The 26,103-nt window shown below is 44.2% G+C and overlaps 1 protein-coding gene across 1 annotated transcript in view; it reads left to right on the forward strand.

The window, feature by feature from the left end:
- Positions 1-26,103, forward strand: part of LOC140721633 (NACHT, LRR and PYD domains-containing protein 3-like) — a 48,414-nt gene that overhangs the window by 12,816 nt on the left and 9,495 nt on the right. Inside the window, exons 3-7 of the mRNA XM_073036444.1 lie at positions 1,167-1,334; positions 2,732-2,828; positions 4,838-5,197; positions 6,699-6,865; positions 12,483-12,654. Of these exons, the coding sequence (XP_072892545.1) occupies positions 2,819-2,828; positions 4,838-5,197; positions 6,699-6,865; positions 12,483-12,654 (709 nt within the window). The 5' untranslated portion in view covers positions 1,167-1,334; positions 2,732-2,818. The remainder of the gene's footprint in view (positions 1-1,166; positions 1,335-2,731; positions 2,829-4,837; positions 5,198-6,698; positions 6,866-12,482; positions 12,655-26,103) is intronic.

Genomic DNA, 26,103 nt, shown 5'->3' on the forward strand with positions numbered 1-26,103 from the left:
CAGAAGCAAAATGCTCCCACGAACGGAGCCTTTGTTGCAGCGCAGATGGAATTAAACACTGCCGGACAAACGTTTATGAAACCTGGACGTTTTTCTTTGTTGTACTGCATTTTTATCCTGTCCTTTAATTAGTAAGTAAGATCAAAAAAATGTTTTTTTTTCTCTTGTCTGTCTTCATCCTAAAATATTCATAGATGCATTTTACAAAAGAGGACACATCTATGATGTTGTGCTTTTCTCAGTCCGTGTGAAAATTTCCGGCTCAGAGCAATGGTTGATCCATGTAGCTGCAAAAATAGTAATTAGAGGGAACATTGGAGACCGAACCACGTTACATTCTATGCATATTAATCACGATTGAATATGGTACATTATCGTGCTTCCTGTTATCGAGGAGATGTTAAAAGTCAATAGAGTGGACAAAACAGTTTCACCGGGAGCCTCTCTGGTATCCAGGAAATAATAATGAATAACGCAAGAAAAATTAATAATAGTTTCGCCTTGTCCGTGGGAGCGTACTGTGAGGCAAAGACGCTCAGGTGCTGAACGATATAGAACTAATATTGAGCCGCGAATAACTAGACGGTCCATTTACTATAAATTCAAGAGCTTTTCGTTTTCGTTTCTCGAAAGATCACTATTAATGCCCCGATAATCACTTTTACTATCTTTTCAGAACACTGTGTGTAGTACCTCCCCCATTATAGGTATGAGCAAGGATGAGATCTGGGCCAAATTGCGCAATTAAGCGTTCAGCATATCACGCATCATCCTGGATAATCCCAGTTCTGATACTGGGTCTTCCACAGTGTCTTGTTCCACAGATGCAATCTGCTGTACCGAGTTTCCAGCACTTTATAAGAGGACGCAGGAATATGACATTGGGGCGGGAAAAAAAATCAGCCATGATTGAATGATGGAGGAGACTCGATGGACTGAATCACTTCATTCTGCTCTGATATCTTATCATGACTGAATGATGAGTCCTTCGTATCCCGTATCAGGATTTGTGACGTGTGAGGGACAATTATAGATTTGTTCCATGAGATTCTTTTATTTGTCTTAGGCGTTTAAATTTCAGTGAGATTCGCTTTTGAAAAAATTGAGCAGAAATATTTTTTTCTCCTTTGTATTGTTAATGTGCTTCATTATCTCTCTGGTTAAAGTTAGACCTGCGGTGAGAGATTTATTGGAAGAAAAGCCCACAGCTGGAAAGAAGCCACGAATGAGAACGAGGGAACAGCGACAAGTGAACCAGCCCGAGGACTGAGAGTACCAACTGAAGAGAACCCTCTGACTCAGAGTTTTCATTGATTCAGTCAGGAGAAAGTTTGGTGAGTCTCATTCACTCGAACACTGGTCCTGTAAACATTACATATCTTTACAAAGGAAGGTATGAAATAAGTGGAATGCCTCGGTCAGACCAAGTTGTAATCACTCCAGGTCTGGTAACGTGCTTTCAGAAGCCCAGCTCTTTACAGTCAATCACATTCTCTCAGTCTTTGCTCATTTGAAGGTCCTGCATCATCTGAAGTAGCTTTTGGTTAGTTCTAATGTTTCCTTGTTACGTTATAATCATCTTAAAATGCGTTGACAATTTCCTCCCTTTATAAGAAGCCCCAAGTGTGTCGTGTGGTAGTGATTGTAGAAATGTGGAATTACCATGAACTGCAGCAACATGCCCTTGATCCCATTGGCTATTGCAATCTTCAGTGGTATACTTACCCTCGAATATATCGTCACGTAGGCCTCCGCGGAGAACAGACCATTTATGAAGCAAAATATCCCAACGCTGCATTTTATTCAGTCCTAACTAGCACATGGCAACCCATAATTTACATTGACATACCTTGGCCTCATCAAGTACTTTTCTGCTAATCAAATTGTCAGAACCTGTCAACGTGACATTAAGCAGAGGTGGAAATTCAAAGTTATGTTCCCATGGATGTTGTGCATGGGACTTCAGTAAAGCCTTTGACAAGGTGTCACATGACAGCTTGGCCCCGATGATTAGGTCCCATGCTGACCAGAGAGAGCAAATTTGATGTATTCAAAATTAGCTTCAAGGTAGCAAGCAAAGAGTGCTGGTTGAAGGTTTCTCCTCGCAATGGATGTGAGTAATTAGCGATGTGCCGTGAGGCTACAAATTGGGACCTTTGATATTCGTTATTTTATAGCAATGATTTGGATGCGGTTGCACAAGGATCACTTGACAGGTAAGTTCGCAGAATGCACAACATTAGTAGTTGCTGTTCACAGAGAAGATTATCGTAGCATCTAGGGGATCTAAATGGACAGGGGCTGGTAAAGAGATTGCAAAGCCAATCTGATCAGCAGCGGATTCATGCAGATGTTGGGGATCATGTGGAGGAAACAGCCAGAGGAAGTGGATGAGACACGTGCAGTTGCATAATTCAAAAAGCAGTTGGGGTGTGTAGATGGAGTGAAGAGGCCAGAAGGGAGATGGCCCCATCACAGGAAATTGTGACCATCTCAGTGGGCACTGTGGTTGGCATTGTCTCGTTGGGCTGAACGCTCTGAATTTGCATTCTATTGCCCTGTGACTCTGTCAGTAGATGCGCCAGGTATCAGTGGACAGATATGGTGTGGAAGTGGTTACTAACAGGGAATGTTTGGTCCCCATGCCAAATGCTACAGGGGATAGAAATACTGTCATATTTGCAAAGTAGTCGTACTCTCTGACTCACTGTCTGCTTGTTGTGAAATTTAGAGACTCACCAGCAGGTGGAGCTGTCCTACAGAGCGACCAAAGTGTAAACAAGACGACGACAATCAACAATCGTCAGTCAGAATCAGAATGGACAAAGGTATGATCACAGGGATCTTTGAATTAAACTTTTGTCTCGTTTGTACACAATAGTTCAGATGAAAAAAAAACTGACAGAGGTGTTAACAGGGCATAGAAAAGTTTCATCCAGCAGTGTCATTTATCCCACTGGTAAAGCGGCCTTGAGTAATTGATCAATCCAACAGTTCCAGCGCAGGGACCTGACACCAGTAATGGTCGAATCACTCCGCTCATCATACAAAGCTTCAGCTGAGTGAAAGGAGCAGGGGCTCCTGAATCAGGTGGTCGTGAGTGAAACAGAGACAGGAATGTGACAGTGATCTTGTTGTTTATGTAAATGTTCAGGGTCAGGGTCCATTTCACCTCCAGACAGACCCTGATGTGTAAGAAATCTTCAACTTTCATTTATAAAGTTTAGAAGCAGATGATATGAGCATTTCCGGGATTTCCGAGATTCTATGATAACACAGCATTTCAGGTTTTGGAAGGAAAGCTACCAACTCCCCCCTGGTTTTTCTTGCCTGCTACGCAAAGGAGGAGGGGTGTCACCGAAATCTGTTTTCTGTAGCGGAGCGGAGATCATTGCCGGTGCTGGGAATGGCTGAGGATCAGGAGGCAGCTCATTGTAGATACATTTGTGATCTGCTTCGGAGTTTTAACACCCCAGTGAATGTCTGGGCTGTGGAGAAATGGTGAACCTGAGTTTCTAAATATTTCCCTCTTGATATGATCTTCCACATGAATTTAAATTCCCAGGATCTTGGCTGGGAAACCCGGCATAACCAATGACCAAATGTCTGTGTCACCTGTAGACATTACGATTGTGCTGAAATCTGAGATTCCAGCTGGAATAAAAAAGATGTTACGGCCTGGAAACGGACCCTTTGGCCCATATAATTCATGCTGATCTAAATGTCCCATTTTCCTGCAGTTTCCCAAATTTCTCTAGTAAACTTCTTCTCCCCCTTTTCCTGCCCACATGCTCTCAATTTTGTAATTTTATTTGTGTTTGAGCCCTCCTCTGGATGCATGTAATTTATACCCATCAGCCACCACGTGAAAAAATGCCCGTTTGGTCCCTTTTAAATCTCTTCCTTCGAGTCTCAGATTCCCCTACCCGGGGAAAAAGACTGTGACCATCTACCCTATCTGCACCCCTGATTACTGTGTGTGTGTGTGTGTGTGTGTGTGTGTGTGTGTGTGTGTGTGTGTGTGTGAGTGTGTGTGTTTTCCCTTCAAGCTCCTGTGCTCCAGGGCAAGCTGTCCCAGCCCAACCATATAACACAAAAAACAACACCCTGGTCCAGTACCGCACTTCACACTTTCCAGCTTCATCACCTCCATCCTATAGATTAGCAACTGCAACTACACACAAAGCTCTATAACCAAGACTTTGCCAATGATATGCATAGTTGTTACATGATGATCAGCAGGTGGGGGATAAGAAGGGAACCAGGGGAGAGGTCAGCATAGATCTCAAGGGAATGGTCAGCCTGCGACCCAGGGGACCGGACAACGTGCGTCTCAAGGGAATCGTCAGTCTGTGACCAAGGGGACTGGAGAAAGCAACTCCAGTCCCCTTGTCCAGTCTCCAGCCCCTCGTGTGACAAAGCAACTGGAGAATGTGTGATCCAGCAGACTGGACCATGTGTAATCCCGTTGCTGGTCTTTGTGTGACCCAGACTACTGGACAGTTAGTGACCGAGGGAGATTTTAGCTTGTGGAAGATAATCACAGTGATATTTCCCAGTATCACCGGACACCGGTGCATTATGATCCCGTGGTCATCCGTGCGTTCAACTGCTGTGATTGGTATTACCGTGCTTATCGTGCTATTTTACTGGGAGTAAATGTGTCCAGTCACCGGCTTATCGGGATGATCACCTGACAGGGTTTACGGGTCACATTAACCAGCACAGTTCCACTCCAAATCTGGTCAGCCAGAGTCTCGGCTCCATTGCAATCTGAATTAGTTTTGCTCAGATCTAAATCATACTTGTATAACCTGCAATTCATCACTTATTTCAGGTGGGAAATTGAAACTAGTACGGAACGTACTGAAGAGGATTTTACCAGGCAGATCGTCGAGGGAAGATGATCGGGACACGGGAAGAAAGGTACCAAAGCAGGGTCAGATTGAGAGCGATGTCCCAATGGAATGCGGTCCGGCCGCAGAGAAGGAGGAGAAAATTCAGCCCGGAGACAGTGACGTCAGAGACACTGATCCGGACCCTGGAACCAGCACAAGTGAGGCGACTGCCTGTCAGCCCAGAGACAGTGACGTCAGAGACACCGATCAGGACCCTGGAACCGGTACAAGTGAGGTGACTGTCTGTCGGCTCGGAAGCTCATTGAACACAGAACTGTCAAGTCCCCAAGAAGGAGCGGGTGAGTGAAATATGAGGGTGATGCGCTCACAGAATGCGGCAGGGTGGAGGGTAAAGGTGAGGCCTTGTTGGAGGGTTGGTCAGAGGAGAGGGAAAATGTGTGGGTGTGGTACATGTGGTGCACTGGGCAGCCGTTACCCCACTACAGGAAATGTACTACCTGCTCTGAGGATTTCCAGGATGTGAATTGGAGGAAATGCAGCTGTCCAGATGAGGAGAGTGTTTCCGGGATGTGAATCAGGGGAAATGTATTCGCCAGGATGGAGAGAGTATCTCTGGGAAGCGAATATTACCAACAGTCCCAACGTTTATGCCCATCCAAATTTAAATAGGTGAATGGGTCTGATGGGGGATGGACTGGTTTATGTTAAATGTGGTCCTTCTAGTACGTAATGCCTAGAACATTGTTGGGTAGGCTTTAAGGCAAGTGTTACATTCAAGTCAAGTCAAGTCACTTTTTTATTGCCATTTCGACCATAACTGCTGATACAGTACATAGTAAAAATGAGTCGTTTTTCAGGACCATGGTGTTACATGACACATTACAAAAACTAGACTGAACTACGTAATAAAAAACAACAGAGGAAAAGAAAAATAACACACAACAACTACACTAAACTACACACCTATCTAGGACTGCATAAAGTGCACAAAACAGTGCAGACATTACAATAAATAATATACGTGACGATAGGGCAGTAAGGTGTCAGGCCAGGTGTTGGGTATTGCGGAGTCTGATAGCTCGGGGGAAGAAACTGTTACATAGTCTGGTCGTGAGAGCCCGAATGCTTCGGTGCATTTTCCCAGATGGCAGGAGGGAGAAGAGATTGTACGAGGGGTGCATGGATCCTTTATAATGCTGCTGGCTTTACGGATGCAGCGTGTGGTGTAAATGGCCGTGATGGCGGGAAGCAAGACCCCGGTGATCTTCTCAGCTGACCTCACTATCCGCTGCGGGGTCTTGCGATCTGAGATGGTGCAATTTCCGAACCAGGCAGTGATGCAGCTGCTCAGGATGCTCTCGATACAACCCCTGTAGAATGTGATGAGGATGGGGGGTGGGAGATGGACTTTCCTCAGCCTTTGCAGAAAGTGGAGACGCTGCTGGTCTTTCTTTGCTATGGAGCTGGTGTTGAGGGACCAGCTGAGATTCTCCGCTAGATGAACCAAGGGACCAAGAAATTTGTTTTGTTCACATTCAGAGACAGGCTGCTGGCTCTGCACCAGTCCGTTCGCTGCTGCACCTCCTCTCTGTAAGCTGACTCGTCGTTCTTGCTGTGTGTTGCAGCACAGTCGTGGGTCAGCAGAGTGAACAGCAGTGGTCTGTGCACACAGCCGTAGGGGGACTCCGTGCTCAGTGTGATGGTGTTGGAGATGGAGAATTAATCCAATTTTGTATCTGTAGGCAGGTTCAAGACACGGTTTTTTGTTGAGCTGGGTGAGAGCGGTGGAGACGAGGGATATCTGAGTTCAAGCCAACATTTTCCTTTTTATATTCACAGAGCCAGAGTTTACAATCTCCGACCTCCTGGCACAGGGGGAGGAATATCGACTGTACCAACTGACAAAGTTCTACAGAGACAGACTCAAACAAGCAATTGAAGAAAAGGTTGAGAGACTGGGTTGGATGTTGACAAAGAAGGGACATTTCAGCAGACAAGAAAATGAGGTGAGTGCAGTTCGTGTATTGTCACTGATCTGCTGGTATCAGAGGGAATAGTGATCAACATTAATCTCCTGCACGTTTTAGGAGATCGACTTGGGAATGGAGGCTTTGATCTCTGACTCGTCTCTCGCAGATCTGGTTTCAGTTGTTAAGGTGGGGAGCACTGGGAACTGCAGGTTTAGCATCACCTTTTCTTGTATCACCTGCTGTATTTATCAGTGTGAAGTAAGAGCAGTGGCTGCATATCTGGACTTCCAAAAGGCATTCGGGCTGAAACTAATTTCAAATCTTGGCTGAACCGTCGGGTAGCTTCACCTCATCTCATTAATCCAGGATGAGTATTAAACTGTCAATTGGGCCAACCGGCTTCACTGCGGTACCTGAGGGAGGGAAACCAGCTAACCACAGCTTGTCTTGGTTCCGTGAGTTCCCAAACAATGTGTGGCTGACTTGTCATAGTCACAGCAAAGTACAGTGCAGAAACAGGCCTTTTGGCCCATCTATTGCATGCCTGACTACAGAATCTACTTATTCCCATTGACCTGCACCGGGCCATGGCGCTCTATACGCTCATTACGCAAGCATCTATTCAGAATTCTCTTAACCACTTGCACTACTTGCCCTGCTAGCTAGTTTCACACTCTCACCACCCTCTGAGTAAACCGGTTTCACCTTTGTACCCTTTGAACTTTTCACCTTTCACCCTTTAGTGATAACCTCTTGTTGCAGTACCTCCTTGCCACAGTACAAAATGCCTACTTGCATTTATCCGATCTATATCCCAATGTAATTGTGTACACTTCTATCAAATCTCCGCTCAATCTTTCATGTTCCAATGAATAAAGTCCTAATCAGTTCACTCTTTTCTTATAACTTAGGTCTTCCAGTCCAGGTAACATCCTTGTAATGTTTTTTTTCTGTACTCTTTCAAACTTATTTCCATCTGTCCTGCAGGTAGGTGTGCAGAACTGCACATAATATCCAAATTAGGCCTCTCCAACGTCTTATACAACATCATATCGTAGACGATATTTTCAATTACAAAGGATAATGCGCTAAGAAACTTACTTTCAGAGCCTATCAACATTTGCTGCCACTTTCAATGACTTATGTACCTGTATTCCCAGATCACTTTGTTCTACTGGTCGCTATGTAAGATCCACACTGATTGGTCCATCCAAAGTGCAACATCTTGCACCTGTCTGCATTAAATTGCATCGGCCCCTTTTAAGCTCATTCTCCCGTTGGTCCAGACCTCACTGCAAGCTCTTGTAATCTACCTCTTTGTCAACTGCTCCTTCCCAATGTTGGAGTCATCAGCAAATTTGCTGATGCTCTTAACCGTAATTTCACCCAGATCATTGATATAGATGACAAACAACAACAGGCACAGCACCGATCCCCGTGACACTGCACGAGATACAGGCGCCAAACAGAAATGCAACAGTCTATAGTGACACTCCGGATTCTTTCCAAAAAGTTAATGTCTAATCCAGTTTACTACTTTATCTTGAATGCTAAGCAACTGAATCTTCTAGACCGACCTCCTGTACGGGACCTTGTCAAATACCGTGCTGAAGTCCATGTAGACAATATCGACAACCTTGCCTTCATCAACTTTCCTGGTAACTTCCTCGAAAAACTCTGAGATTGATTGGATGTGAAAGATCACGCACAAAGCTGATATCTTATGACCACAAACATCAATAGTTTGATCTAAAAGGGCAGAAGAAAGCACAAAACATAAAATAAATCTGGTGATATCTGATATCTCATGATCCCAAAAAATCAACAGGTTGTCCTGAAAGGGAAGAAGATCAATAGGATTTCCTGAAAGGGAAGGGGCAAACAAAAAAAAACTGCTAACTTGCTGAATATCTGACTAATGAGAGACAGGGACACACCATTTCAGCTCACTCTCCTTGGAGCTCACAAACAGTGATTGTCTTGTCCTGGATCTGACCTATTCAGCCATGAGTGGTATTAGAAAATCAAGTGTGTTACACCCGTGAGTAACTCTGTTCTCGTTGGGATTCATTGGCGCTGTCTGTAATGAATCACACAGGCATTATCCAAAGGCAAGAGGTAATCTGTAAATATGATGCTGATCTATAAATTCATCATCTGGAGACGTCTGCTTTACTGGTTAAATTTCTTTCACAACTGTAACTCCTCAGACCTGGTAGCAGTGAAACTGAGGGATTATTTTACAGTGCAGTGGGCCATCAGGGAATTATGCTGATTTATTTCATAATTGTTGTCCATTATTCCCTACTGATATCTGTTCTAGGAGATCAATCATTCAAATCCGGGACACAGAACATAGAATAATACAGCACAGTACAGGCCCTTCAGCCCACAATGTTGTGCCGACCCTTAAACGCTGCCTGACCCTTAAACGCTGCCTCTCTTATTTCTCAGAGCAATGTCCTAAGCCCATCCATATTCAGTTACCTTAATTCCATCATAGGGGTATGTTGCTTGAAGACTATTCAATGTTTAATTCATAATTCCTCAGTTACTCAGGAAACCCATGCCTGCATTCAGGAAGTCATTACCATTTTACGGTATGAGTGCCAGGCAGTAACCATCTCCATTATAAGACAGCCGCACTGACATTCCTTAATCTTCTTTTGTCTTTATACAGCATGATACCATAAGGCATCAGAGCACAATTGGCCATTAGGCCCATCGATTCTGCTCCGCCATTACATCATGGGTGATTTACTATCCCTCTCAACCCCATTCTCCTGCCTTCTCCCAGTGAACTTTGCTGACCAGACTAGTCAAGAAGATACCAGCCTCTGTTTTAAATATACCCAATGACCTGGTCTCCGCAGCTGTCAGTTCCAATGGATTCTGCAGTTTCACTACTCCTCGGCTAAATAATATCCTCATTTCTGTTCCAAATAGACGTCCCTCTAATCTGAGGCTGTTCCGTCTGGTTCTAGACTCCCCCACGTAAAAGCAACATCTCCACATCCTCTCAATGTCTTTCGATATTCCACAGGTTACAATTAGATTCCCCCCTCATCCTCCCACACCCCAGCTATTACAGGTGCATCCAGGATCCATTCCCATCAAAATCTGGTTTAATATCACAGGTTCTGTTCGTTTAGATTCCTCTCTGGATTTTTCACAACGCCATCACATATTTTCTCTGATCAGGGGATCAAAATATGCGAGTGCGGTCTGGCCAGTGCTTGTTCTTATATTCTGATCCTCTCGAAATGAATGCTGGCATTGTATTTGCCTTTCCGAACACAGACTCAAACTGCACGGAATCCTGCACCAGGTCTCCAGAGACTCTTCACAACTCCGATTTCTGAATTTTCTCCCAGATTCAAAAATAGTCTACGTCTTCATTATTTCTGCTAAAGTATATGGCCACGTACCTCACTATACTACATTCCAATTGCCAATGATGTGTCCATTCTTTCATAGTTCCATGTCCTCCCGCGAAATCCCTGCTTCCTCAACACTTCCCCTCCCTCCCCATATCTTCGTAACGCCCACAATAATGGCCATAAAGCCTACAAATCATTGACATAACGGAAAAAGAAACTGTCCCAAAACCAACCACTGCAGAACACCTCTGGTCACCAACATTCGACCAGAGAAAGCCCTATTTGTTCCCACTCTGTGCTTCCTGGCAGTCAGACAAATCTGTCTGGAGAAAATCTTGGGTCCTCTATCCATGCCAGTGCCTTTCTTGTCCTACTGTCGGCCCTTGTTAAACGGCGTCATGTAGGACACCTGGTCAAAGGTCCTCGGGAAGTCCAAGTAAACAACTTGCATTGATTCTCTGTTGTCGACCCAGCATGCTGTTCTCTCAAAAAATTCCAACAGTTCTGTCAGGCAAGATTCCCTCCCATGGATGTTGGCCTTTTTCTTATCATGTGCGTCCAAATACCCCGAAACCTTATCCTCAATTATCGACTGCTGACATCTTCCCAAACGCTGATCAGACTAACTGGCCTATAGTTTAAAATGATCAGTCCTCCGGAACCATTCCAAAATCTAGTGATTCTTGAGTGATTATGACTAATGTCTCCACAATCTCTTCAGACTCCTCCTTCAGAAGGAATCGGGTGAGTTGATCTTCAGAACTTTCAGCTTACCAAGCGCCTTCTCCGCAATAATTGCAAATACACTCACTTCTGCCACCTGACATTCTCAAATATCTGGCACGTTCTAGTGTTTTTACAGTGAGGACTGACGCAAAATGCCGACCAATACCTTCCGCCATTTCCTTGTCCCCTGACAGTACCTCTCCACTCTCATTTTCCGGTGGTCCAATATCCACTCTCCTCTCTTTCAATCTTCATATATCAGACGGACGTTTTGGTAAGCTATTTTACATCATTCTCTAGCCTGCCTTCATATTTCATATTTTCTCTATTTACGGTTTTTGAATTGCCTTCTGTTGATTTGTAAAAACATCCCAGTCCTCCAGCTTTCTACTATATTTTGTAATATTCTGTGCCCTCTCCTTTGCTTTTGTGCTGCTTTGACTACCTCGTCAGCCACGGTTGATCATCCTCCCTTTAGAATAATTCTTCATCTTTGTGATCATTTGTCCTGCACCTTCTGAATTGCTCCGAGAAAAATCAGCCATCCCTGCTCTGTTATTGTCCCTGTTAGTGTCACTTCCGAATTTATTTTTGCCCAGCTCCTCTCTCATACCGAGGTAATTCCTTTATTCTACTGTAGCACTGATACCTCTAACTTTACCTTCTCCCTTTCAAACTGCTGGCTGAGTTCTGCTATTTTATGATCACTGCCTCTTAAGGGTTTATTTAGCTGAAGCTCGCTAATCAAATCTGGTGCAATACACAATACAGAATCCAGATCCGCCTTTCCTGTAGTGGGCTCAACCACAGGCTTCTCTCAAAAGCCATCTCATAGGCATTCTATGAATTCCCTCACTTGGGATTCAGCACCGACCTGATTTTCCAAAGCGACCTGGATATTGAAACTCCCCGTGTCAATTTTAGCATTGACCTTTTTCCATGCCTCTCCTCTCCCCCGTTGTAATTTGTAGCCCACATCCTGGCTACTGTTAACATGCCTGTATATAATTTCCATCAGGGTCATTTTACCTACGCAGTTTCTTAACATCCACATCGTCTAATCCGACATCACCTCTTTCTCAGGACTTTTCATTTTTAATGACAGCAGTTTCGACCCAAAACTTTCACCTCCCTGCGTATCCTTTCGATTCAATATTTATCCTTGGATTTAAGCACCCAACTATAAACTTTTGTCAGCCACGATTCAGTGATGCCCGCCATCCATTTGTTTTTGCTCTCTCTCTCCCCTCTCTTCCATTCTTGTTGTCACATCTTGTTGATGTAATGCTGCACATAGACAGATCGAGGAAATTAATCACATTGTATCTACTGCAGGGTGTCAGTAAATCCTTATTCTTACACACTATTGATTTAGAATTTCCTTCAGTTACTGTTTCTCTGTTAATGACTGAACCCAGAGAGGATGAGGCAACAGCCCAGTGACTGCATCTGTTCTGAAGCTACTGGGGCCATGAACAGATACTTTCCTGCACATTCTCCATGTCTGTCTGTCTGCTCCACAATAAGTCCATTGTTTCCTTTTGTAGAAAGTCACTGAGCTGACAGAGAAGGGAAACCGGGCAGAGAGTTCCAGACTCTTTCTCAGTTTGGTGAATGGCAAAGGCTCCCGGGCCCGGAGGGCGATGTGGGAATCCTTTCTGATGTGGAGGACTGAGTTACCGAAGTTGGACAGAATACTGAGGGAAATACAGGAACTCGGTATGTTAAAACCACGCACTGAACACAAAGGCACATTGAGATAAACATTTTAGTTATTTTAATTATTTTAGCTCTGTTTCAATGGATGTTTTTTTTTTATATTTAAACAGGTCCTGATCCACAGGAATACATGAACATCCGCCAAGGTTTATCTGAATTACCCACTCAGCTGATAGGTGAGTGATGAAATGCACAGTTCAAACCACATCTCAAGTGTTAGTCTGTGACTTGGCAAAGCCTGGGAATCAAAATTCGCCATTAATCATTCGGTGAACTCTGGATTCAAGTAACAATTCAAAGAATCTCTCTTTGCAGCCTGAATATTCTACAATATATTTTTCTATTAATCCAGCTGTTGGTTCTGCTGAAGCCTTCACTCAAGGTCCTAACGCTCTGGGAATCCCCGCACACCCCAGGCAGGCTCCTGATACACTGTATGACCCAGTCCAGGTGACTTTTCTATCTTCAGACCTTTCATCTTCCAAGCCCCTTTTCCTTTGTAATAGCACTACACGCAATTCTGTTTGCTGATGTTCTTTACCTTTTGGAATTCTGCCAGTGACTTGCACAGAGTTTGTCTGGCATTTCCTTTTCACCCGTTACTGCAACTACAACAGCAGTTTCTAGTGGTCCGATATTGACCCTCTCCCATTTTTCACTCTTTATATATCCGGGAAAGAAAAAAATATACTTTGGTATCCTTTCTTATATTATTGTCCATTTCCTTGCATTTCCTGCACATTTATGTATAACTAGGAGCATCTATAACATAGTTGCTTCCGACATGACCCTAGTCACTAGACTCTAGACACTAGAATACTACAGCACAGTACAGGCTCTTCCGCCCTGGATGTTGTGCCGACCCATGTATTCCTTTAAAAAGAGTACTAAACCCACACTACCCCGTGACCCTCTATTTTTCTTTCATCCATGTGCCTGTCCAAGAGGTTCTTAAATACCCTTAATGTTTTAGCCTCCACCACCATCCCTGGCAAGTTGTTCCACGCACCCACAACGCTCTGTAAAAAACGTACCCGTGATGACTCCCCTAAACTTCCCTCCCTTAACTTTGTACATATGCCCTCTAGTGTTTGCTGTTGGTGCCCTGGGAAACAGGTACTTGCAATCCACCCTATCTATGCCTCTCATAATTTTTTAGACCTCTATCAAGTGCCCTCTCATCCTTTTACGCTCAAAGAGAAAAGTCCCAGCTCTGCTAACCTTGCTTCACATGACTGGTTCTCCAAACCAGGCAACATCCTGGTAAATCTACTCCGCACCCTTTCCATAGCTTCCACATCCTTCCTATAATGAGGTGACTGGAATTGAACACAATACTCTAAGTGCGGTCTCACCAGAGATTTGTAGATTTGCAACTTGGCCTCTCTACACTTGAACTCAATCCCCCTATTAATGAAGCCTAGCATCCCATAGGAGTTCTTAACTATCCTATCAACCCGTGCAGCGACCTTAAGGGATGTATGGATTTGAACCCCAAGGTCCCTCTGTTCATCCACTCTCTTAAGTAACCAACGATTAAACTTGTACTCAACATTCTGGTTTGTCCTTCCAAAATGCGTCACCTCACACTTATCCGGATTGAACCCCATCTGCCACTTTTCTGCCCAAATCTGCACCTTGTCTATATCCTCTTGTAACCTTCGACAACCTACAGCTCCATCCGCAACTCCTCCAATCTTCATGTCATCCACAAATTCACTCACCCATTCTTCCACCTCTACATCCAGGTCATTTATAAAAATCACAAATAGCAGTGGTCCCAGGACAGATCCCTGCGGCACTCCACTAGTCACCGACCTCCAGGCAGAATACTTTCCTTACACTACTACCCTCTGCTTTCTTCCTTTAAGCCAATTTTTTATCCAAACAGCCAAGGTTCCACTTATCCCATGCCTCATGATTTTCTGGATGAGTCTCTCGTGAGGGACCTTGTCAAATGCCTTGCTAAAATCCATGTAGACCACATCTACTACCGTACCTCCGTCAATTGCTTTTTGTTACCGCTTTAAAAAACTCAATTAGCCTCGTGAGGCACGACCTACCCTTCACAAAGCCATGTTGACCCAGACAGTAAATTCCAGGCACTCACAACTCTGTTAAAAAACTACCCACAATTGCTGTAAATTTACCCCATCTCACCTTAACCAAATACCCTCTGGTATTAGACACCAGTCTTATGTAAACATAAACAAACAAAATACAGGCTGATGCCCCAAACTCTTACCTCTCAAAGTTGTACACCTCTGTCAGCTCTCTATTCTAACTCTATAGTAAACAAACCAAGTTTATCAAACCTCTACTTGTAGCACATGTCACCGAACCCAGGCAACATCCTGATGAACCTGTTCTGCACCCTCTCCAATCCTTCCAGGAGCTGGACAATCAGAAGTGAATACAATACTCCAGATGCTCCCTAAAACCATAACACCTAGGAGCAGAATTTAGCCATTCGGCTCAGTGAATTTGCTCTTCAATTACTCTCTACCCCATTATCCCAGTAAACGTTGACACTCTTCCTAATCAGGAACATATCAACCTGCATTTTAAATATATCCAAGGAAGTGTCTTCCTCAGCCGTCTATGACAATAATTTCACAGATTCACCACCCGCCAGCCAAGACATTTCTCCCAGTTTGTGTCCCCGGCAGCCAGGACAATTCCCCACAGTTCTCAAGCATGTTAATATTCTGTATGAGCCTCCCATGTGGGACTTTGTCAAACACTCTACCAATACACAAGTAGACAATATCCATGTGTATCTTCATCCATCACCTTTGTCACCTCCTGGAGGAACTCAATCAAGCTGGCAAGACACAAACCCGACCCAAAGCCTTGCTACAGAACCCCAAACCTCCTCATACATCCTCTCTGTCATACACCCATGGGGCAGAACATATAAAAGGCTGAAGGTATGTACCACTAGTCTCAACGACAGCTTTATTCTGCATTTATAAGACTACTAACTGGTCACCTACTATGTTATTATTGGCTCTTAATAATAATAAGACAAGTTTATATCTAGAATTATAGCATCGTACATCTCGTAACTAATAAAAACTCAGATAACAACCTAGATAACCACAATATACTCACAGGAGAGCAGACAGAATACCATTCGGGTTTGAACAACAGATAACAGATTATGTAATTCTATTTCAAACCCTGTGGAAAGCAGAAAACTTTCAGTGTTATATTGTCAATAAAAAAAACACATCTGATTCTGTTCCTTGTGTTTAAGAGAAGTTCCAAATATATATAAAATTCATACAATACTTGTGAAATTTCTACAACTGATGAAGCATTCGCGTAAAATAATCGTCCTATTAACAACCACTGAGGAACAACGACCACTATCAAAATAAATGGAGGGATTTTCCAAAGCGACTCACAAAGCCCACTATGGTTTTGTCTAGCTTTAAGCCCACTCATAATTTACTGAAACAGACAAAAATCAGGTATCTAATCAGAAAAATATACGAACTATACCTTGACACAGCTATACATTGAGGATTTGAAATTATTTGCTCTTGCAGCAGTAAAGCTGAAACAAATAATTCAAATAATGGAACTAATTTCCAAATATATAAGCATGAACTTTAGACTAGGAAAGTACAGAACATGATTAAACATAAAGAAAGGTGCAATAGAGCCGGTAGAATATCAAACAGAGCATCGGGATGCAATGTAACAGAATATGAAACAGATATTTAGGATATCAATAAGCAAAGAAAATAGATAAGAGTGTGATAAAGGAAAACCTTCCAACAAAATTTACTTCAAGGCTAAAGAAAATCTGAATTTACTGCAAGGCTGAACAAACTTTGAATTTACATCAAGGATCAAGAAAATCTGCCAAGCAGAGCTGGACAGTAAAAATATAACGAAGGTAGTAAACACTCACTGTGCCCATATTGACGTATAATTTTGGTAAAATATCCTGCTCTGAAACAGATCTGGAAAATATGCAAAAAGATAAGAACTTAAATAGCAATTTCTGGAAAACACCAGGTGCACTGGAGCGCACTTGGATTGATATGAACGAGGACAGTATGAGGATGATGAATAACAGATCTAAAAAAATGAGACAACAGCCAGATAAAAATTTTCGGGATCAGGGTTAATATCATGGACACATGTCGTGAAAATTGATTTTCTGCGCCAGCAGCACAATTACAGTAAAGTGTGTGCAGTGAGTCTGTATTTATGTATACAATTGTGGAAATAGAATTGTATCAGCATGAATTAATCAGTCTGATGGCCTGGTGGAAGAAGCTGTCACGAAGCCTGTTGGTCCTGGCTTTTAAGCTGCGGTACCATTTCCCGGATGGTAGCAGCTGGAACAGTTTGTGCTTGGTGAGACTTGGGTCCAGAATGATCCTTCAGGCACTTTTTACCCCCTATCTCTGAAATGACCTTAGTAGTAGCAAGTTCACATCTACAGATGCACTGGGCTGTCCGCACCACTCTCTGCAGAGTCCTGCGATTGAGAGAAGTACAGTTCCCATACCAGGCAGTGATGCAGCCAGTCAGGATGCACAAAATTGTGCCCCTATAGAAAATCGTTAGCATTTAGGGGCCCATCCCAAACGTCCTCAACCATCTCAACGATTTGTTTTTCTGTTTTTCTTTTTTTTTTGTTCAGACTAGAGAATATGCCAGGCAGGATGTCGGAATGCTCCTCTTGCAGGATGTGGGAAGTCAGGGAGACATCCAGTGTCCCTGACAACGATACCTGCAAGAAGTGCATCCAGCTGCAGCTCCTAACAGACCGCATTAGGGAACTGGAGCAGGAGCTGGATGACCTCCGGATCATTCGGTAAACTGAGCAGTTTATAGATAGTAGCTTCCAGGAGGTAGTTACACCTAAGGAACAGGGCACAGGTAATTGGGTTACCGTCAGGCGAGGGAAGGGGAAAGGGCAGTTAATGCAGGGTTCTTCTGTGGCCATTCCCCTCCAAAATAGGTATACCAATTTGGATACTGTTGGGGCGGGGGGGGGGGGGGTGGAGGATGACTTACCTGGGACAAGCTGCGGCAGCCGGATCTCTGGCACTGAGTCTGGTTCTGCAGTGCAGAACGGAGGGAGGAGGAAGAGGAGAGCGGTAGTGATAGGGGACTCCATAGTCAGGGGTACAGACAGGAGATACTGTGGTTGTGACAGAGACTCCCGGATGGTTTGTTGCCTCCCGGGTGCCATGGTCAGGGATGTCTCTGATCGCCTGCACAGCATTCTGAGGTGGGCGGGTGATCAGCCAGATGTCGTGGTACACATCGGTACCAATGACACAGGTAGAAAGAGTCAGGATGTCCTGAAGAGTGAGTACAGAGAGCTTGGTAGGAAGTTGAAAAACAGGACATAGAGGGTAGTAATCTCCGGATTGCTGCCTGTGCCACGTGCCAGTGAGGGTAAGAGTGCGATGCTCTGGCAGATGAACACGTGGCTGAGAAACTGGTGTAGGGGGCAGGGTTTCAGATTTCTCGACATCGGGACCTCTTCAGGAGCAGGTGGGACCTGTACAAGAGAGACAGGTTACACCTGAACTACAAAGGCACCAATATACTTGCAGGGAGGTTTGCTAGTTTTATTGGGGAGGGTTTAAACTAGATGGGAACCAGAGTGCCAGAGTAGATAGTGGAACGGGGGTCAAATTAAATGATGTTGGTAGTTCATGCAAAGTCACAAATAGGAAGGTTGTGTGTGCTGGTAATAATCTTCTGAGGTGTGTATATTTCAAAGCGTGGAGTATTGTGGGAAAGGCAGACGAGCTGAGGGCCTGGATTGACACATGGAATTATGACATCATAGCCATTACTGAAACTTGGCTACAGGAGGGGCAGGACTGGCAGCTCAATGTTCCAGTGTTCCGATGTTTCCGACGTGATAGAGACAGAGGGATGAAGGGTGGGTGGTGGCTTTGCTAGTCAGGGAAAATATTACAGCAGTGCTTCGGCAGGACAGATTAGATGGCTTGTCTACTGAGACCATATGGGTGGAGCTGAGAAACAGGAAGGTATGACCACATTAGTAGGGTTGTATTATCGACTACCTAAGAAGGTACTTCCTAAGAAGGTTGGCGTCATTCAATGTCTGTAGTGAGATGCTGAAGATGTTCTATAGGTCAGTTGTGGAGAGCGCCCTCTTCTTTGTGGTGGCGTGTTGGGGAGGAAGCATTAAGAAGAGGGACGCCTCACGTCTTAATAAGCTGGTAAGGAAGGCGGGCTCTGTCGTGGGCAAAGTACTGGAGAGTTTAACATCGGTAGCTGAGCGAAGGGCGCTGAGTAGGCTACGGTCAATTATGGATAACTCTGAACATCCTCTACATAGCACCATCCAGAGACAGAGAAGCAGTTTCAGCGACAGGTTACTATCGATGCAATGCTCCTCAGACAGGATGAAGAGGTCAATACTCCCCAATGCCATTAGGCTTTACAATTCTACCGCCAGGACTTAAGAACTTTTTAAAAGCTATTATTAATGCTTTTGGAGATAGTGATTTAGATGCATATCATATTTTTTACTGAGTTAAGTATTGTATGTAATTAGTTTTGCTACAACAAGTGTATGGGACATTGGAAAAAAAGTTGAATTTCCCCATAGGGATGAATAAAGTATCTATCTATCTATCTATCTATCTACCCAATAGTCAGCGAGAATTGGAGGAGCAAATCTGCAAAGAGATAACAGACAACTGCAGGAGGCAGAAATTTGTGATTGTAGAGGATTTTAATTTTCCACACATTGATTGGGACTCCCATGCTGTTAAACGTCTAGATGGGTTAGAGTTTGTAAAATGTGTTCAGGAAAGTTTTCTAAATCAATATATAGATGTACCAGCTAGAGAGGATGCAATATTAGATCTCCTATTAGGAAATGAGCTAGGGCAGGTGACGGAAGTGTGTGTAGGGGAACACTTTCGTTCCAGTGATCATAACACCATTAGTTTCAACTTGATCATGGATAAAGATAGATCTGGTCCTCGGGTTGACGTTCTAAACCTGAAAAGGGCCAAATTTGAAGAAATGAGAAGGGATTTAAAAATCGTAGATTGGGACAGGTTGTTCTCTGGCAAGGATGTGATTGGTAAGTGGAAGACCTTCAAAAGAGAAATTTTGAGAGTGCAGAGTTTGTATGTTCCTGTCAGGGTTAAAGGCAAAATGAATAAGAATAAGGAGCCTTGGCTTTCGAGAGATATTGGAACTCTGATAAAGAAGAAGAGAGATGTATAACATGTATAGGCAACAGGGAGGAAATAAGATGATTGAGGAGTATAAAAAGAGCAAGAAAATACTTAAGAAAGAAATCAGGAGGTCTTAAAGAGGACATGAGGTTGCTTTGGTAGTCAGGGTGAATGATAATTTTAAGAACTTCTACAGGTATGTTAAGAGCAAAAGGATAGTAAGGGATAAAATTGATCCTCTTGAAGATCAGTGTGGTCGGCTATGTATGGAACCAAAAGAAATGGGAGAGATATTAAATGGGTATTTTGCATCTGCATTTACTAAGGAAACTAGAATGGAGTCTATGGAAACAAGGCAAACAAGTAGGGAGCTCATGGAACTTGTATAGATTAAAGAGGAGGAGGTGCTTGCTGACGAGGCAAATCAGAGTAGTTAAATCCCCAGGACCTGACAGGGTATTCCCTCGGACCTTGAAGGAGACTAATGTTGAAATTGCAGTGGCCCTGGCATAAATATTATGTCGATATCCACCAATCGGGTGCCAGGATTGGAAGATAGCTCATGTAGTTTTGAGCTCAAAAAGGCTCGAAAAGTAAGCTGGGAAATTATAGGCCAGTAAGTTTGACATCGGTAGTAGGTAAATTATTGGATGGAATACTAAGAGATAGGATCTCCAGGTATTTGGATAGACAGGGACTTATTAGAAAAAGTCAGTATGGCTTTGTGCGTGGTAGATCATGTTTAACCAATCTATTAGAGTTTATCGAGGAAGTTACCAGGAAAGTGGATGAAGGGAAGGCAGTGGATGTTGTATACATGGACTTCAGTAAGGCCTTTGGCAAGGTCCCGCATGGGAGGTTAGTTAGGAAGATTCAGTCGCTAGGTATGCATGGAGAGGTAGTAAATTGGATTAGATATTGGCTCAATGGAAGAAGCCAGAGAGTGGTAGTGGAGGATTGCTACTCTGAGTGGAGGCCTGTGACTAGTGGTGTGCCACGGGGATCAGTGCTGGGTCCATTGTTATTTGTCATCTATCTCAATGATCTGGATGAGAATGTGGCAAATTGGATCAGCAAATTTGCTGATGATACAAAGATTGGAGGTGTAGTGGACAGTGAGGAAGGTTTTCAAAGCTTGCAGAGGGATTTGGACCAGTTGGGGGAATGGGCTGAAAAGTGGCAGATAGAGTTTAATGCGGACAAGTGTGAGGTATTGCACTTCGGAAGGTCAAACCAAGTTAGAACATACAAGGTAAATGGTAGGACACTGAGGAGGGCAGAAGAACAGAGGGATCTGGGAGTATAGATACATAATTCCCTAAAAGTGGCCTCACAAGTAGATAGGGTCGTTAAGAGAGCTTTTGGTACATTGGCCTTTATAAATCAAAGTACTGAGTATAAGAGTTGGTATGTAATGGTGAGGTTGTATAAGACATTGGTGAGACAGAATTTGGAGTATTGTATGCAGTTTTGGTCACCTAATTACAGGAAGGATATTAATAAGGTTGAAAGAGTGCAGAGAAGGTTTACAAAGATGTTGCCGGGACTTGAGAAACTGAGTTACAGGGAAAGTTTGAATAGGTTAGGACTTTATCCCTTTGCATATTAATCCTTTATTTACCCTCTCAACCCCAGATCCATTGATGTCAATAGGGGTTAGCCCGTCTCCATTCCTCTTGTCTTTGCAACATTGCATCCAGCTCCTTTGTTTTTGCGATATTGAGGGAGAAGTTGTTTTCTTGTCACCACTGTGTCAGTGTGGTGACTTCTTCTGTGCAGGCTACCTCGTTATTATTTGAGATTTGGCCAATAAATATAGTATCCTCAGCAAATTTAATTAGCAGATTGGAGCTCTGGGTGGCAACACAGCCATGCGAAAACAGAGAGTAAAGGAGGGAGCTTAGGACACACCCATGAGGGGCTCCTGTGTTGAGGGTCAGAGGGGTAGAGATGAGGGAGCCCACACTTACCACCTGCTGCTGATCTGACAGGAAATCCAGGACCCAGCTGCACAAGGCAGGGTGAAGGCCGAGGTCTCTGAGCTTCTTGTCGAGCCTGGAGGGAATGATGGTATTGAATGCTGAACTGTAGTCTAATAACATCATTCTCACATAAGCATCCCTCTTCTCCAGATGTTTAAGGAGGTGTGCAGAGCAGTGGCTATTCTGTCATCTGTTGATCGGTTGTGTCGGTAGGTGAATTGTAGGGGGTCCAGTGTGGGTGGTAACAAGCTGCAGATGCAGTCCTAGACCAGTCTCTCAAAGCATTTGCTTATTATTGAGGTGAGTGCGACAGGACGCCAGACGTTCAGGCATGTTGCCTTAGTTGTTTTAGGTCCAGGAACAATGGTGGATGATTTGAAGCAGGAAGGAACTCTGCACTAGGAGAGGGTGAGATTAAAAATATCCGTAAATACACCTACCAGTTGTGTCGAGCGCATCCTGAGTACCCGCCCTGGGACGCCGTCCGGTCCCGCAGGCTTGCGACTGTCCACACGTTGGAAACACCTGCGAACTTCAGCGTCAGAGATGACCAATGTGCAGGTCGCTTTGTCGGCTCTCCTCGGGGTCTCAGTGTTGGCGATATCGAACCGAGCGTAAAGAGACTTAGATCCTCTGGGAGACAGGCAGCGATGTTGGCAGCACCACTGCACTTAGCTCTGAAGTCTGCATTGGGGTGCAGAGCTTGCCATAAGCTGTGTGTGTTGTTGGTGGAGAGCTGTGCCTGAATACGATCTCTGTATTGTCGTTTCGCTGCCTGGATGACTTTGCACAGATCGGAGCTGAATTTCTTGAGCTCCTGCTGATCACCGGCAATGTAAGCAGTCGGTCACACGGCAAGTGCTTTTCACACGGAACTGTTGATACAAATTTTGTGGTTTGGGAAGTCCTGACCGATTTCTGAAGGAAATCATCTCCCCTCTGTGACAATAACACACAACTGGGGGATGTTGTTATTACACAGCTGTGATAATAACAGCCGGGAACTCTCTTGGCAGCCGGAAAGGTTTACACAGCAGCACCAGGTACTCCAGATCCGGGGAACAAAAGGGTTTGAGGGCATGGACATTCCGGGGTTCCACCAAGCATTAATGATCATGAAACATACCCTAAATCCTGTTCTCTTCCCAAATAGGGTATGTGTGTGTGTGTGTGTGTGTGTGTGTGTGTGTGTGTGTGTGTGTGTGTGTGTGTGTGCGTGTCTGTGAGGGGGGGTGGTGGTACTGGATGACGACACGATTGTTGGTGACGGTAGGGGCCAATACTGGATCTGTGGACTCGGGAGCAGTTGGGACAGAGGGACAGCTGGGATGCAGGCGCTTGGGTAGTTGGATCCTTCTTGCATCCCCTCTTCTTTTCAGCAGTCGCTCTTCTGGGTTCCTCAAAATTTCTGGCTTTTCCGTGGATCAGCGGCTGCCACTCGTTGACCTCCATATTTACCTGAGAGAGCCTCTGCTTAATTTGGTCCTTGTACCTCCTGCGCGGGGCACCACGATCTCTCTTGCCCTGAGAGAGTTCTCCGTAGAGTACTGCTTTCGGTAACCTGGAGTTATCCATGCGAGACATGTGGCCTGTCAGACGGTGGATCTGGCTGAGCAGCGAAATGGCTTCAGGGCCTGGAAGTTGAACATATATAGCTGTGCATGTCTGTGTGATTATATGAAATATTAAACTAAATGAGTAGTGCAGAAATAGAAATTTAAAACGCGATTAGTGAGGCAGTATCGATGGGTTCAATGTCCATTCGGAAACTGCATGGTAGAGGAGAAGTTGCTCCTGAATCGTTGAGTGTGCGCCTTATTCCGTTCCTCGTGAACCAGACAGTGATGCAGCCAGTTCCAATGCTCTGCAAGTTACATCTGTAGAAATATTCAAGTGATGCTGGAAACTCCTGATGGAATATAGCCACTGTTGTGCCTTCTCTGTAGTTGCATCGATATATTGGGTCCAGGTTAGATACTCGGAGATATTGACAGCCAGGAATTTGGAATTGCTCACTCTTTCCACATCAGATCCCTCTGTGAGGACTGGTGTGTCATGTTCCCTCATCTCGTCTTTTCTGAAATCCACAATTAGCTCTATTGACATAGATGTCGACAAGGAAGCGTCGAGCCCCTGGCTCAGAGTTGGACACTTCTTCCCAGAAACAGAAGGGATCATTGTAGCAATACAGGACAAGGTTGTTGACACATGTAGTTATCAATAATACAGAATAAATGACTAATAGGTCCAAGACGATATATGCTGAAAATTATAAGAGAAACTACAACCAATCCAACTTTACAAGATCCTGCAGTAGTTCAACTGAATCTCATGACTTGCACAAGCACAATAAAATGGCGGACAACATTCACAAAAACATTGCTTAAACTACAACTGATGAAAAACACCATAATTTACTGAACGTAAATTACTTTTAGAGTTCCACTTTTAGAGTTAGAGTCCTTCATATCATACTGTGTCCGATCATTATTTCAGATAGGATAATACATGATCTGCGTTCGGATGTAATTTTACAGGATAAACAAGCAAAAGCAACTTTTTAAATATATATAGCCATTCGAAACACACATAACTTACAGAAATGAATTAGTAAAAAACAATACCAGAAATATGTTGAATTGAAAGGGCAAAATGAAAGACTATGGAACACGAACAGGGTATTATTTATCCCAATCGTAATATCAATAACTGGTATCATCCTAAAGGCTTTTCAGAATAGTATTAATAAATTAGGCCCACACGGCGATACTTGTGTAAATCATCGAAAACCCATAACACTATACACCACGAGAATAGTCTGAAATCTCCTATCAATTGAGACATGAGTGTGCTTGGCTATGCCTGTACCTCAAGTTTTACCAGTTTAGGCTATGAAAATAATAATAATAATAATAATAATAATAATAATAATAATAATAATGACTTATTTATAAAGCACCTTTCATCCAGACGATGCCGTTCAAACAGCATCACAACGGGATAAAGTGCAAACTAGAAAATGAAAGACAAAATGTGTCAGTCCTAATATACACCTCAGACTTCTGCACAGTACTGTAGTTTAAGGTGTTGATTTCTAGTTTAGGAACAGAGTCACAAAAAAACTCAACGCTGAACTCCCAATGATCCTTTGGCCTTCTACCGTATCGTCTGCCTGTACTGCATTTTCTCGGCAACTGAAACACTGTTTCCCTGAACTATTCTGTTCCATTTTTCCTTGTACAACCTCATTGCACCGATGTGATGTAATGATCTATTTGGATCGCATGCAGAAAGTTTTCCATTTTACAGTGGGGCTGTCACAATAATAAACCAATTTACCGATTCATTGTCAATAATACAGTGCCCCTTGGTTGCTTAAGATTGTTATAACCGGGGGGGGGGAGGGGGGGGGGGGTGACAGTGCGGATGAGCTGCCGCGACCTATTAAATGCTCCCAGTGGCGAGTAGCCTCTGTCCAGCTCTTGGCCTTCACGTGCGGTTTAGCCACTCATCCCGGTGGAAGCGTTTCTTCCCACAGGAGAAGGGGCAGAGGTGGGTTACTGGTGCCTTACAACCAGTCGCTTTGGGCAGATGGGGCTTGTCGGCTGTGATTGGCAGCTCACCCAGGAACAGGAAAACTCTGATCTCAAAACTCCACAGCATTGTACCTGTAACCCCTCATGGGGAAGAGTTTGGGAGTAAACCCAATGGGAAAAGCCTGGAGCTGGAGTCCCTGAGTCACTGTTAAATGGTGTTCAACGCAGACTGGCATCTCCTGCGACACCTCTGGTGCCAAGCTGTGTCAGTCTCTGCAATTCCTTTGTGTACATCAGATGCATGGAGAGAGGAGCTTGCTACATCGGCAGAAGCTTCCGCTCCATATCGGAGTGTCCCGGCTTGCAGGGGCAGGACATCCATGGTCGACTCTGACAGACGGAGGCCTCATTAGACAGAGCCCCACACCCCCACAGCAAGACTGATGAGTAGCAGTTGCCAAGACCTCACCACCCTCTCCCACAGACACGATGTACATCACTGAGACAGACGCTTGTGGCTTCTTCCATTAACACAGATTCCATCTTTCCACCAATCCTCCATCAGTGCGATTGAAAACTACCCATTTTCATTTCTGTCATTCCGATGGGTTATCGATCCGCAACTTCACTGTGATTCTCCCGCAGACGCTGCCCGACTTGAGTATTTCCCGCGTATTCTGCTCCAGTTTTGTTGCAAGAGCAGTGGACACCTGTGACTCCCCAGTGTGCAGA

Source organism: Hemitrygon akajei, unplaced genomic scaffold (genome assembly GCF_048418815.1).
Source record: "Hemitrygon akajei unplaced genomic scaffold, sHemAka1.3 Scf000058, whole genome shotgun sequence".
NCBI classification, from domain to species: domain Eukaryota; kingdom Metazoa; phylum Chordata; class Chondrichthyes; order Myliobatiformes; family Dasyatidae; genus Hemitrygon; species Hemitrygon akajei.